Raw genomic sequence first — 14,426 nt, 5'->3', positions numbered from 1 at the left:
TGGTTAATTGGAGATGAGTCTCACTGACTTTCCTGCTCTGACTGGCTTTGAACTGCAATCCTCAGATCTCAACTTCCTAAGATGTGATCCACTGGTGCCCTGCCTAGAACTAAGATTTAAGTAGTATAACAGAACTTTATATACTTACTAAAACTTTGTTATATTTTGTGTAAATAAAACATTCTTACACTTCAAGACTTTCTTGCCACATATCGTGAAATATCATTTTTACTTAAATTATAATGGAGAAGCAGAAGTTACAGATTACAAAGTAAATTTTTTAATGAAATGAAGTTTCCTTTTATGTAAGTTATAAAGAGCCATTACCCATATCATGCACTGGATTTTCTGTGTGTAGGAGGGTAATACTGGGGTTTGAACTCAGGATCTCACACTTTCTGGGCAGACTCTACCACTTGAGCACTTTAGGGCTTTACTTCCAGTCCCCTTTTTCATTGCTTACTTTCAAGGTTGGGTCTCACTTTACATTCTTCCTCCTTGAGCTTTCTACTTCCTACTTGTGTCACTGGGATGACAGGTGCACACCACTGTGCCCACACATTGTGCTCCCCCACTGCTGGGAAAACAGATGCACTGCTGAACCTAGCCATTGGCGGAGTTTTGTTTTTTTAATTTTATTTATTTATTTTTTTTGTCGGTCATGGGGCCTGAACTCTGGACCTGAGCGCTGTCCTTCAGCTCTTCAGCTCAAGGCTAGCGCTCTATCACTTGAGCCACAGCGTCACTTCTGGCTTTTTTCTTTTTGCTTATGTGGTGCTGAGGAATCGAACCCAGGGCCTCATGCATGCAAGGCGAGCGCTCTACCACTGAGCCACCTTCCCAGCCCTGGAGTTCTTTTTTGTCTGGGCTGGCCTCCAGCTGTTATCCTCTGATCTTGACCCCCCAAGTAGCTAGGATTATAGGCTTCAGACACTGTGCCTGGCAATAAACTTGATTTATTTTGCAAGTTTTTCAAATAACTTACATCAATCTATACCTGGCCTACTGCCTGTTTTTATAAATAAAGGTCAATGGTGGCTTTTGCACTATGATGGCAGTGTTTAGTGGTGGCAACAAAGACCATGTACCTTCAAGATCTAAAATAATAACTATCTGGCCCTTGATGGAAAGTTTGCAGACTCCCAGCTTATATAGTACTGAATATTCTTATTTGAAAGCACATGCACATCTCATTGCTTTTGCATTTAACATCTCATCTCCCCATTTTCTCATAATAGACTCATTTTTCTATCTGTTTTTAATGACACTTGGTGTGTGTAAATTATTCTCCATATTGTACACATGATACATCTTGTATTGTCTACATTATTTTCTGTACCTTCCTCCTGTCTTTCCCTCACTTGCTTTTTCCTGTGTCATTCTGATCTTTATTAAAGCTTCCCAACTTTTTGGTCGCCTAGTGATACTCCATTGTATAACCTGGAACCCTGTGAACCACTGCCGTTTGACGTGGCGCGATTCCGTGGCCTGACAGCTTCTGTGCTGCTGGACCTAACGTATCTAACAGGCATTCATGAAGACATGGGGAAACAGAGCATCAAGCGACATGAAAAGAAACATCGTCATGAGTCTGAGGAGAAAGGGGACGTTGAGCAGAAACCTGAGAGTGAATCTGTTTTAGATGTACGAACAAGCTTAACATCTGATGATGTAAAAAATCAGGGTACCACAAGTTCCAAATCAGAAAATGAAATAGCTTCATTTTCTTTAGATTCAACACTACCAGGTGTGGAATCCCAGCATCAAATTACAGAAGGAAAAAGAAAGAATCACGAACACGTGTCCAAAAACCATGACATAGCCCAGTCAGAAATCAGAGCAGTCCAGCTGTCCTATCTCTACCTCGGTGCTATGAAATCACTTAGTGCTCTTCTTGGCTGTAGTAAATATGCCGAGCTGTTGCTCATACCAAAAGTTCTTGCTGAAAATGGCCACAATTCAGACTGTGCAAGCTCTCCAGTTGTTCATGAAGACGTGGAGATGCGTGCAGCCCTACAGTTCTTGATGCGACACATGGTGAAGCGGGCTGTCATGCGGTCACCTATAAAGAGAGCATTGGGATTAGCTGATCTGGAACGAGCTCAAGCCATGATCTATAAACTAGTGGTCCATGGGCTTTTGGAAGACCAGTTTGGGGGCAAAATTAAGCAAGGTATGTTATTTGATCAAATTATTTATAATTGTCAAAAGTGACACAGTCTATAAGTGATTTGTAAAAAAAATAAAAATTAAAAAAGATTTTTGGCCAGAGAAATTTTTCCATGTTTTTTTCCTTTGTTAGATAGTCTTTTATATTAATAATCATTTCTACCTATACTTTTCTGTTTTTAGCTTTTTTAAGCATTAGGATTTGAAAATTATCACTAAATTTTAGAAAGCTGAAATTTAACTCTTGCCACAAAAAGTACTCAACTATTGATTGCTCTAATTCAAAATATATAATATTCTAATTTCTCACATACTTTAAAAGGCATTTTAAAATCTACTTTTTTTAGACTTACATACTGTGTGTTTTATCTCTAATTTTTACTTTTGAGAAGAGTATAAATTTTGAATAAAATGAGATTCATTCAGAAAGTGTTCATTGAGTGCCTGCTTTGTGCTACATACTCCTGTAGTTTGTGGAGAGGCAGCAGAGACAAAGCATCCTCCTCTGCCTGTCAGAAGTCTTGTTGTTGTCTTTTCCTTCTTTTTTCCCTTCCCTTCTTTTTCCCTTACTTCTTTCCTTCCCATCTTAACTTAGACAGTACATAAGCAGAGAGAAGTGCATGGTGCATATAATACGATAGTAGTTAAGAACATGTCGATTATGGAGCAATTGTGGCTTGTTAGTAAACCTAATAAAATTAGCTGTCTTTGTAGCAACTGCTATTTAAATTAATGCTCATTTGTAGGCTCTTTTACCAGATAGCTGTCTTTGTAGCAACTGCTATTTTAATTATGTTCATTTGTAGGCTCTTTTACCAGATAGGGATATATATAATATATATATATATATATGTATATATATATATATATATATACACACACACACACACATGTATATGTATATATTTATATATATATATATGGAAATATATGTCCCCATTGTTGAATCATTATCCCTTTTAAAGCATAAAGTTTATATATTCGTATGCCTTTATCTTTGCCTATTTATAGATAGGTATAGAATCAAAGTGCTATGCAAAAACAGCTTTAGCAATTAGACTTTTGTGTGTCTATACACACATATATCATACACACTAACTTTTTCTGTCAATCTTTCCAGAAGTACATTTAGAAACTTATAAGGTTAAAAGTTTTCGCTTCCATTGACATTCTTTTTTTTTTTTTTGGTGGTGGTAGTATTGGGGTTTGAACTCCAATCCTGGTATTTGTTAGACAGTTGCTCTTACTACTAAGTCCTCCTAACTCCACTGCTGGTTTTTCCTTTTTATTCTTTTTTTGGGGGGGGGGGGGGTGTCCAGTCGTGGGGCCTGAACTCTGGGCCTGGGCGCTGTCCCTCAGCTCTTCAGCTCAAGGCTAGCGCTCTATCACTTGAGCCACAGCACCACTTCCGGCTTTTTTCTTTTTGCTCATGTGGTGCTGAGGAATCGAACCCAGGGCCTCATGCATGCAAGGCAAGTGCTCTACCACTGAGCCACCTTCCCAGCCCCAGCTGTTTGTTGAGAAGAGGTTTTGTAAACTTTTTTCTGCCCAGGCTAACTTTAAACTTGAGCCATCAACATTCAACTCTGTTGTCTCTTGAAAAAATGAATTCTTACAAAATTTTTATTTGGCAGTATGGAGGTTTGAACTTAGGTCCTTATGCTTGCTAGGCAGGCACTCTACCACTTGACCCCTTTTTGCTTTAATCATTTTTTAGATAAAGTCTTCCTTTTTGCCTGGGCCAGCCTTAGACCATGATCCTCCTGGCTACATCTCCCATAGAGCTGGGATTTCAGATGTGCACAAACATGTCCTGTGCTCTTAATACATTCTTAACCCTTATCTTGATTTGTAGATATTGATCAACAAGCCGAAGAAAGTGACCAAGCACAGCAGGCCCAGACACCAGTTACCACTAGCCCGTCAGCCTCAAGCACAACCTCCTTTATGAGCAGCTCGCTTGAGGACACCACAACTGCCACCACTCCAGTCACTGACACAGAAACAGTGCCTGCATCCGAGTCCCCAGGAGTGATGCCACTTAGTCTTCTGAGGTAGCTGGCTTTCAATGTTCTGTTTTGAATTGTGTGTCCAAGCTAGGAGGAATCTGAGATCCTAGGGTAAAATCCATTTTACTGAAGTTGTAGATTTCCCTCAGAAGTGTAGTAACTTGTCACAAGGTCTCATATAATCTAGTGGTGGGCCCAGGTCTAAATAACTGGGCTCCCCTCCACCCCAGGTCAGATATTTTTCTTTAGAAAGGAAGAGTGTGTGGTGGGGTGGCTGAAGAGTAGCTTGATATTTATATTTTGAATATTAGAGTCAGAAGCAATAGCTGGGGTTGAAGGTGTGGCTCGGTTGATAGAGCACTAGTTGATGAGCAGAAACAGCCATAACTACTGATTTCAAGTCCCTGTCTTGGACCTACAGAAAAAAATAATAAAAGAAACAATAGCTAATGTTCATGAAAATAATTTTTCCTTCTTAGGTTAGTATCATTTTCAATATAATTCTCTATGCTTTTATTCTTACTATAAGATCAAACAAGGCTGAGCCCAGTGGCTCAGGGAATGATCTCCAGTTGAAGGTAGTAGCCTAAGACTTAAATTTTGAAATCCCATTTCAATCAATAGCTGGACTTAATGACATACTCCTGTTATATTGGTGATCTGGAAAGGGTAAATAGGGCAACCAAGGCTGAGGCTGGACCAGGCATACCCCATTTGAAAAAGTAGCAATGGCCAGGAAAAGAACTATAGAGAACATCTGCCTATAAAATGCAAGAGTTTGAAAACCACTAAAAAGAAAAAATTTTTAATGAAAAACAAGTCTGCTTTTCCAATGAAAGTCTTTTGATGCTCCTTCAAACCTATTTAATAAGTTTGTAAATTCCAAATGATGTTTAGCTATTTATATTTCTTTTTGCTTCAGTTTGCCATATACATACTTTTGAGGACTTTACAGAGAAGACCTGTAGGGAAATATTGTTAGCTCTCTGAACTATGGCTTAAGATGAAATAAGAAAAGCAAAAAAAGTACCTTTTTACTCCTTTCTTTCCTCCTTCCCTTGTTTGTGACAGATGACTGTTATTCCCATTGTGTAAATCATCATTTTAGAGAGTAGAAGAGGAGAATGTCTCTCATCATAGTGATTCTCAATTTTTGGTGTGCACAGAAGCTGCCTGGAAGGCTTTTTAAAGCTCTGGCACTGTCAGTAGTCTGACTCAGTAAGTCTGGTGAGGCCCATAGGTTGCATATTAATGAAATTTCCATAGTGATTCTCATACACTGGTCTTTTGCTCACACTTTGAGAATGATGACTTTAGTTTTGTCCAGAGATATGCTAATCCTAGTACCACCTTTGCCAGTCCCCAAACATCTCCTGTTTCTTAGCTCTCATATTTGACTTATAGCTGTAGGAGGTACTTCTGTATAAGAAAAGTTCCAGAAAAAGGTTTTTAAATCCCCTGCTAATTTTAGAATTCAGGACATTGGCAGAGGAGTGCCTTACCACCATTCAAGCTCTGACCAGAGTAGTAATGGGAAAATCATGCCTCTTTGATCCCCATAGATATCCACCAGTTCTTTTTACTCTTCCCATTCCCCCCTCCCCCCATCACCTTTTTTTTTTGGGGGGGGGGGTCCAGTCGTGGGGCCTGAACTCTGGGCCTGGGCATTGTCCCTCAGCTCTTCAGCTCAAGGCTAGTGCTCTACCATTTGAGTCACAGCACCACTTCCAGCTTTTTCTGCTTATGTGGTGCTGAGGAATCGAACCCAGGGCCTCATGCATGCAAGGCAAGCACTCTACCACTGAGCCCATCCCCATCACCTTTTTTAAGTGCTAGGCAGACACACTGAACTATACTTCTAGCCTTCTTCCTTTCTTCTTAATCTCCATTTCTCAACTGTTGGTTGGGACTTGATTAGAGCTAGTTATTTCCACTTCCAAGGACATCATTTTACAGGAGAAGAATCATAGGACTCTTTCTCCCTGTGTATTTACCATTGTGTCACAGTTATTTGTTAAACAGTATTTTGACACTTAGAAAGTGTCTAGTTTTTTTAAAACAAATCTGGTCTTTATTCTGTAGTCCCAGTGTGAGAAAGCTGGTTTTTCCCTATTTTTCACCTTTTGTTCAGTCATATATGATTTCAGTGTGCTGAGTGACTGAACACTTAATGTTTCTTACCATAGCTTTTCTACAAGCTATTACTTTGAGTCCATGTGGATAATTTCATAGTTTTACCTAATGAATTTATATTTAAAGTACCTGCAAATTATGTCTTAAAAGTCTTCTTTTGCCAGGCGCCGGTGGCTCACGCCTGTAATCCTAGCTACTCAGGAGGCTGAGATCTGAAGATCACAATTTGAAGCCAGCCTGGGCAGAAAAGTCCCCATGAGCATCTGCCTTATTTCTAGTTAACCATTCAAAAACCAGAAGTGGAGTTGTAGCTCAAAGTGCTAGAACACTAGCCTTAAGCAAAAGAATTCAGGGACAGTGCCCAAGCCCTGTGTTCAAGCCCCATGACTGACAAAATAAATAAATATAAATGTCTCTGATAATTTAAGTTAAAAAAAGAATGGTCTGGGAATGTGGCTCAGTGGTGGAGCATTTGCCTTGCATGCATGAGACCCTGGGTTTGATTCCTCAGCACCACATGCACAGAAAAAGCCAGAAGTAATGCTGTGGCTGAAGTAGTAGAGTGCTAGCCTTGAGCAAAAGCAGCTGAGGAACAGTGCCCAGGCCTGAGTTCAAGCCCCAGGACTGGCAAAAAAGAAAAGAAAAAAGAAAAATTATTATTTTTAGAAAAATGTGTTGAGTTTTACCTGCAGAATCCATATACCAGGATAAATTCACTGTCACTTCCTATATATCATCTATGAAGTGCTTTCAGATAGTCTGGAAACATAAATATGCTATCTATGAATACAAGAAAATTATATCTTTCTAAAGAGGAAAATAACAAATGCCAGAAAGGTCTTGAAGCATTACTCAGTGGTAGAGTTCCTGCCTAGCAAACATGAGGCCCTAAATGCAAACCCCAATACTGACCCCCCCCAAAAAAAAAAGATTTCTCTAGTCTCTTGAGTATGATATGCATACATTATAGTAAAAGGAAAACTTCATAAAAGCAAAGGTTGTTAATCTATTTTCTTAATTGCTATATCTTACTCCCCTTCTGTTTGCTAACATTTTGTTTAACAAATGGTGTTTTCATTAGTTTTATAGTAGAAGTACTTTATGAATAATGATTTTTTAAAACTGAGAAATCTTTTTCATACTACCCTCTGTTCTAGTTAGCCTATATAATCATTCAGGTTGCATGTTTCTCTACCAGGAGATTATTACATTTCTATTTCCAAATTGGTTGTTTACATTGGTCATTACTTTCTTAAAGGCAAATGTTCTCCAGCTATCCAACCACTACTGTCCTTCCCACACGTCGTGCACAGACGCCTCCAATATCATCATTACCCACTTCTCCTTCTGATGAAGTAGGAAGAAGGCAAAGTTTAACCTCTCCTGATTCCCAGACAACAAGACCAACTAATCGAACTGGTGAGTTCACTGCCATGCACTAAGGTACTCAAACCTCTTGTCATTCTAGATGCATGGATTTTATTATGTAGTCAGTGTATTTTGTCTTTATTAAAGACAACTGATTTTACCGAAAAATAACTGCACACATCAAATGCACTTCTACCATCAAATGCAGTTCTACTTATTAGCTATGATTTATTTTGTATTTTTAGAGATTACTTTCATATCTGTATTTGAAAATACAGACTGAATTATGACTGTTAGATAGAGAAATTACATGCATACCTTCTAGTAGTCATATCAGACTTTTCTTTCCTAATATAGAGAATTTTGTTTTGAAATTTCCCTCTCTCCTTCAATTCACACATTTTGAAATTCAGTGTTGTCATTTACATATCAAATACTTTATAATTTACCTTTGATATCTTTTCTGACCTCTGGGTTATCTGGAAGCATGATATTTAATTTTTAAACTAAATAATGAGATAGCTTTCTGTTATTGATTCTGCTTTTATAGTCTTCAAGAACAAATAACAGAGCCAGATGCTGGTGGCTCACACCTGTAATCCTAGCTACTCAGGAGGCTTAGATCTGAGGACCACACTTTGAAGCCAGCCCAGGCAGGAAAGTCCATGAAACTCTTATCTCCAACTAAACCACTACAAAACTGGAAGTTGAGCTGTGGCTCAAAACCCTAGTCTTGAGCAAAAGAGCTTAGGGACAGCGCCAGGCCCTGAGTTCAAGCCCCACAACCAACAACAACAACAAAAAGAATGAATAACAACTGAGCATCTACCCAGAATATCCCATGCCTGGATACTGTAAAGACACTTGCACATCTGTATTCATTACTGTACTATTCACAGTAGCCAAGTTATGGAAATAGCCCAGAAATCCTCCAATAGATAAGTGTACCCAAAAAAATGTGGTACTCGTACACAGTGGAATTTTACACAGCCATTAGGAAGAATAATATTATGTCATTTGCAGGGAAATGGATGGATCTAGAACAAATGTTAAGTGAGCTAAGCCAAGCTCAGAGGGACAAACGGCACATGTTTTTTCTCATATGCAAAAGCTAAATCTAAAATACACTAGGATGTGATAAATTATACAGAACTCTAGACATTCACACACAGTGAAACAAAAGGAAGAGACTCTTAGGGAGTCTTAATCATATAAAATAGTATTTATTGAGCTAGAAAGGTGGCTCAGTGGTAGAGTGCGTGCCTTGCATGCATGAGGCCCTGGGTTCGATTCCTCAGCACCACATAAGCAGAAAAAGCTGGAAGTGGTGTTGTGGCTCAAGTGGTAGAGCACTAGCCTTGAGCTGAAGAGCTGAGGACAGCGCCCAGGCCCAGAGTTCAGGCCCCACGACTGACAGAAAAACAAATAATAATAATTGTTATTATTGAAATGAATTCCAGGAAATGGAAATAAACAAAAAGGAACAAATAACAATTTCTTCCCCCAGTACTGGGGCTGGAACTCAGGGCCTGGATGTTGTGCCCTGCCTCATTGTGATCCAGGTTAAAGCTCTTGAGCCACAGTGCCACTTGAGCCTTTTTCTGGATGGTTTATTGGAGATAATAGTCTCATGAACTGACTTTGAACCACAATTCTCAGATCTCAGACTCCTGAGTAGCTAGGATTACAAGCTTGAGTCACTGGTGCCCAAATATTTTTTATTACTCTATTTTCTTTCTTTCTCTCTCTATTTTTAGCTATAGTTTATTTTGTATTTTTAGAGATTACTTTCAAGTTTATAGTATAAATCTTGATCTAAATCTGCCTTCAAGAGATAATCCTTCATAAATTGAAAAAAAATGTTACTATAAGACACTTTTATTTACTCTTTCTCAGCATTCATACTTTGCTGTTATACATATAAGCCCCCAAGTTACTACTGTATCTTCTCATTCATTAATCTATAGTGTCTGATATTTTCATTGCATCCAGTGCATTTTTCTATTCAAGCACCTGTATGTCTTTTTAGTGTATTTTCCACCAACTTTCCTGAATACATGGTATACAGGTGATTCTTACTATTACCTATAGTTATGTTCTAGAAAGACACTGAACACTGAGTTGTTTAGGGAAATAAAAGGTTAAGTTCCTGTGGGCATCTGATCATGTCAACTGATCAACCTTACCTTGTATGCCTCCCTGTTAAATTAGCCAACAGTGAGTATTTAACTGTGGTCCCTTTTAACAGGTAGTGGTGAGGCAAATAAGATTTGTATATCACCTAACAGAATGCAGTGAGAATGAGGCAGTATTTTTTTGTGTGTGTGCTACTCCTGCCAAAAAAGTACAACCAGATTCTAAACATGAGGAAATATCAAAAAACCTAAATTGAGGCACATCACACACACACACACACACACACACACACACACACACACACACACACACACACACACACACACACACACACACACACACACACACACACACACACACAATCATAATCTTGAAAGTATCAAAATGATTGAAGGCGATCAGAGAGATTGGCAAGTAAAATGCAAAGATGATGCTAGATCATATCCTTTGCTGTAAAGAACATTGTTAAGACATTGAATGAAACTACAGAGAGATCTATTAGATCATGGTGCTATATTGTTATACAAAAGAATGTCCTTAATTGTAGAAATTACATATAATATATTCACTAGCTAATTTTTCTTCAGTGGTTTGGGAGAAAAGTTATTTATATTATTCTTGCAGATTTTCATAAGCTTATAATTTTTTTGAAACTGTGAACTTCAGTTTTCAGCAAGTTTATATTGTATTACCATAATATATTTAGCACATTTAGTTACATATTAAGCATATTTTTGTAGAGTAAATTTGTGTTAAATTTGGATAGGACTCAAAAATTGGAGACTTATGGTTATCAAGAGACTACTACTCATCAATGTACAGTGGTGTTTAGGCCCTTATTTCTCTTTCTTTTCCCTCAGCCTTGTCTGATCCAAGCAGCAGACTTTCAACTTCTCCTCCTCCCCCAGCAATTGCAGTCCCCCTGCTGGAAATGGGGTTCTCTCTCCGACAGATTGCCAAAGCCATGGAAGCAACAGGTAGGATAAATTTTTATTTATCAGAATGTATAGAAAAAAATTCCTGAAGGCAACATGTTTTTTTAAGGTCATAAATCTTGTTAAGATTTTTTTTTTTTTTTGGTCCGAGACTGGGATATAAACTCAGGATCTAACACAGTTACTCCTTGGAAGGTGCTCCACCATGTGAGCTACACCTCCAGCCCCAAGATTTTTTTTTTGTCAGTCATGGGCCTTAACTCTGGGCACTGTGCCTCGGGTCTTCAGCTCAAGGCTAGTGCTCTATCATTTGAGCCACAGCGCCACTTCCAGCTTTTTTCTGCTTATGTGGTGCTGAGGAATTGAACCCTGGGCCTCATGCTTATGAGGCAAGAACTCTACCACTGAGCCACCTTCCTAGCTCTCAATCTTTATTTTTTTATGATTTTATTTTATTTTGTTTTTGTTGGTCGTGGGGCTTGAACTCTGGGCCTGGGCACTGTCCCTCAGCTCTTCAGCTCAACACAAGCGCTCTACCATTTAAGCCACAGCGCCACTTCCGGCTTTTTTCTGTTTATATGGTGCTGAGAAATTGAACCCAGGGCCTCATGCATGCAAGGCAATCACTGTACCACTGAGCCACCTTCCCAGCCCCGCAAGATTTGTTTTTAACACCAGTCTGTTACAAGACAACAGAGCACAGCACACTCTCTTAAATTCGATGTCATATTTTTCCCTGTGTACAGGTGCTCGAGGAGAGGCTGATGCTCAGAATATCACTGTTCTTGCTATGTGGATGATAGAGCACCCTGGGCATGAGGAAGAGGATGAGCCCCAGCCAGGCAGCACAGCAGACTCCAGGCATGGTGCATCCATTCTAGGCAGTGGTGGGAAGTCCAGTGATCCCTGTTACTTGCAGTCACCAGGAGACATACCATCAGCTGATGCTACTGAAATGGAGGAAGGCTTTAGTGAAAGGTAAAATTCTAGTTTCTTTATTTCTGTCTCATGTATTATAAACACTGCATCACAAGGCCCAATTTATTTCGCTCACAGATGCTTCTAATGGTGTATAAAGTATGAACAGGTGTATATCATAGTTATAATTCTGTTTCTGTGGGAGATATAAGTGATGCAGCGCATATTATCTTGGAAAGAAATTCATAATTTTTACGTAAAATTGAGCTACAAAAAGGAAACTGCTAATTAAACCAAGTTTATTTTAAAGTGATGTAAATATGCTGATAAAATTACTTTACCTCAGAAGTGATATAAAATAGAATATTTGTAAAATAGAAATTGGTTTAATTGACGTGTTTGATAGAAATGGATTATTTTTATTGATTGATTGATTGCTAGTTCTGGGCCTTGAACTTAGGGCTTGGGCACTGTCTCTGAGCTTCTTTTGCTCAAGGCTAGCACTCTACCACTTGAGCCACAGCATCACTTCTGGCTTTCTTTGTTTATGTGGTACTGAGGAATCAAAGCCAGGGCTTCATGCAGGCTAGGCAAACACTCTACCACTAAGCCACATTCCCATCCCAGAAATAGATTTTTCTACCTCTTAAATTTATTTTTTCACTTCTTCAAAGATTTTAATATCTAGTATAATGTGTTCTTTTTTGAAGTGTAAAAAGAATACTGATTTTATTATACACTAAAATGAGGTTTAATAAAATTCTAAAATTCCACCTAAATTTTTTTCCTTAAGATTTTAGATCTTAAGTTTTTATTTGATAATGGAATCCTATGATTACAATTTTATGTCTTAGGCAACAAGATTTTTTTAGCTAGCTCAGTGAACTGTTTCATACTTTATTTTGAAATGGATATTTTCCTGGGCAAGAATCTCAGATTATTTCAAATTTTAATCATTTTGGATTTAACTAGGATATATTTGATCTTATTTGAATTTTTATTCCTTTTTTCTGGTATGCCAAGAATTGAAGTCAGGATGTCACTCATTGCTAAGCAAGTATTATAACAGTGCATATCTCTAATTCTGATCTCATTTAAATTATGAATGTGAATTAAGCATCTATTTCACTGAAGGCAGAATTTAAAAATTAGATATATTCACTGCTCAGGGCACAGTATTTGACATAACTAAGGAACTTTACAAGGGACGAAAGATATGTTTCAACATTTTCTTATAGGCTAAGGATATAACTCAGTAGTAGATAGTGAGTTTAGTATTCAGGAGGGTCTGGGTTTAATTCCCAGCAAATCTCTTCTACCCTCCCAAAAGACCTTATTAAACCATATTCTCATTGATATTTGGGTTGCGGGGGAGGGGAAGGGGGAGCAGGGAATAGTACTGCAACCAAGTTTGCCTCTCTGCCCCCTTTTTATGATCACCTTAAAAATTGTGTGTGGCTTTTAAATTTTCATTTGTAGCCCTGATAACCTGGATCATACAGAGAATGCAGCTTCTGGAAGTGGACCACCAGCCAGAGGTCGCTCAACAGTAACAAGAAGGCACAAATTTGATTTGGCAGCTCGTACATTGCTAGCAAGAGCAGGTAATTATATGTTTCACATCCTTCTCTTGGTGAAAGATTTTATCTTAAAATCAATATAAAAGCAACATTAAAGAAGATGTACACTAGGGAACTGAGAAGGTGGCTCAGTGGTAGAGTGCTTGCTTTGCATGCATGAGGCCTTGGGTTCGATTTCTCAGCACCACATAAGCAGAAAAGGTAGGAATTGGCAATGTGGTTCAAATGGTAGTGTGCTAGCCTTGAGATGAAGAGCTGAGAGACAGTGCCCAGGCCCAGAGTTAAAGCCCCTTGACCAACAAAAAAAAAAAGGGGGGGGGGGGAGAAGGAAGAAGTAGTACACTGAAAGAATAATAAGTCCTCCACCATAACTGAATGACTATTTGCATATGATTTTCTACACATTTACTTACTTTACCTAATCATTCCTAGATTTATTTTTATGTTTCCTCTGACTACAAAAGGCTATATATTGGCCTCTGGAAGATTTAGAGAAATTTTGATACTGCTCTGCTCCCTCTGCCTCAAATCAGTTATAATTTATGGAGTGACAGTGCATGCTCAGTATTTAGCATCGGAGTGAGAAGGTGCTGGAAACATTATTGTACCAGAAAAGTACTATGATGTACTCTGTGGTTCTTAGAGCCTCACCATTATGCAAGGCCCTTAGATAAGTAAAAATAAATGGCCTCGATACCTTACTTGGTTTTTCTAGGATTGCAATTAAGCATGTAAAGTGTAAGGTAAAAAAAAAAAGTATAAGGTATAGGGATGTATTTTCCAGACCAGAAACTGGGATATGTGATTTGTCAGAACAGAATTCGAAGTTTGGAATATTAGAACATAAGTGATGATTCAGTCATGTATAGGAAGGAGATGTATTTATGATAAACTGAAGAGGAACATGAAAGAGTCCCTTTTCAGTCATTTTTTTCTGTTTTCTTCAATAACTACAGTATAAAAAATTTCTCATGGATCACCATATTTAATCTTACTAGTCACCTACAAAATATGAGTGCTATTGTTATCTCCATTTTAAAAGAGAGGAACAAATGTGATAATGTGCATAATTTTGAGACCACGTGGTCTGAGATAAAATAAACCACGCAGGAATGGATATCACATACATGTTTGGTAATTAAGAGCTGGTAAAATATTCAGGATTATTTTATTCATGC

The 14,426-nt window shown here is 38.3% G+C and overlaps 1 protein-coding gene across 7 annotated transcripts in view; it reads left to right on the top strand.

The window, feature by feature from the left end:
- The window catches only part of Herc1 (HECT and RLD domain containing E3 ubiquitin protein ligase family member 1), a 151,194-nt gene that overhangs the window by 82,098 nt on the left and 54,670 nt on the right, over window positions 1–14,426 (top strand). For 6 of the 7 annotated variants that reach the window (XM_042688000.1, XM_042688002.1, XM_042688001.1 and 3 more), the window contains exons 37-42: window positions 1,398–2,173; window positions 4,025–4,223; window positions 7,570–7,730; window positions 10,676–10,792; window positions 11,497–11,728; window positions 13,148–13,272. In XM_042688000.1, the coding sequence (XP_042543934.1) occupies window positions 1,398–2,173; window positions 4,025–4,223; window positions 7,570–7,730; window positions 10,676–10,792; window positions 11,497–11,728; window positions 13,148–13,272 (1,610 nt within the window). The remainder of the gene's footprint in view (window positions 1–1,397; window positions 2,174–4,024; window positions 4,224–7,569; window positions 7,731–10,675; window positions 10,793–11,496; window positions 11,729–13,147; window positions 13,273–14,426) is intronic. The other variant, XM_042688003.1, reaches the window with a different exon arrangement.

This window comes from Dipodomys spectabilis, unplaced genomic scaffold, assembly GCF_019054845.1.
Source record: "Dipodomys spectabilis isolate Male_0828 unplaced genomic scaffold, ASM1905484v1 ptg000108l, whole genome shotgun sequence".
Classification (NCBI taxonomy): domain Eukaryota; kingdom Metazoa; phylum Chordata; class Mammalia; order Rodentia; family Heteromyidae; genus Dipodomys; species Dipodomys spectabilis.
This window is presented reverse-complemented; position numbering and strand designations above follow the sequence as displayed.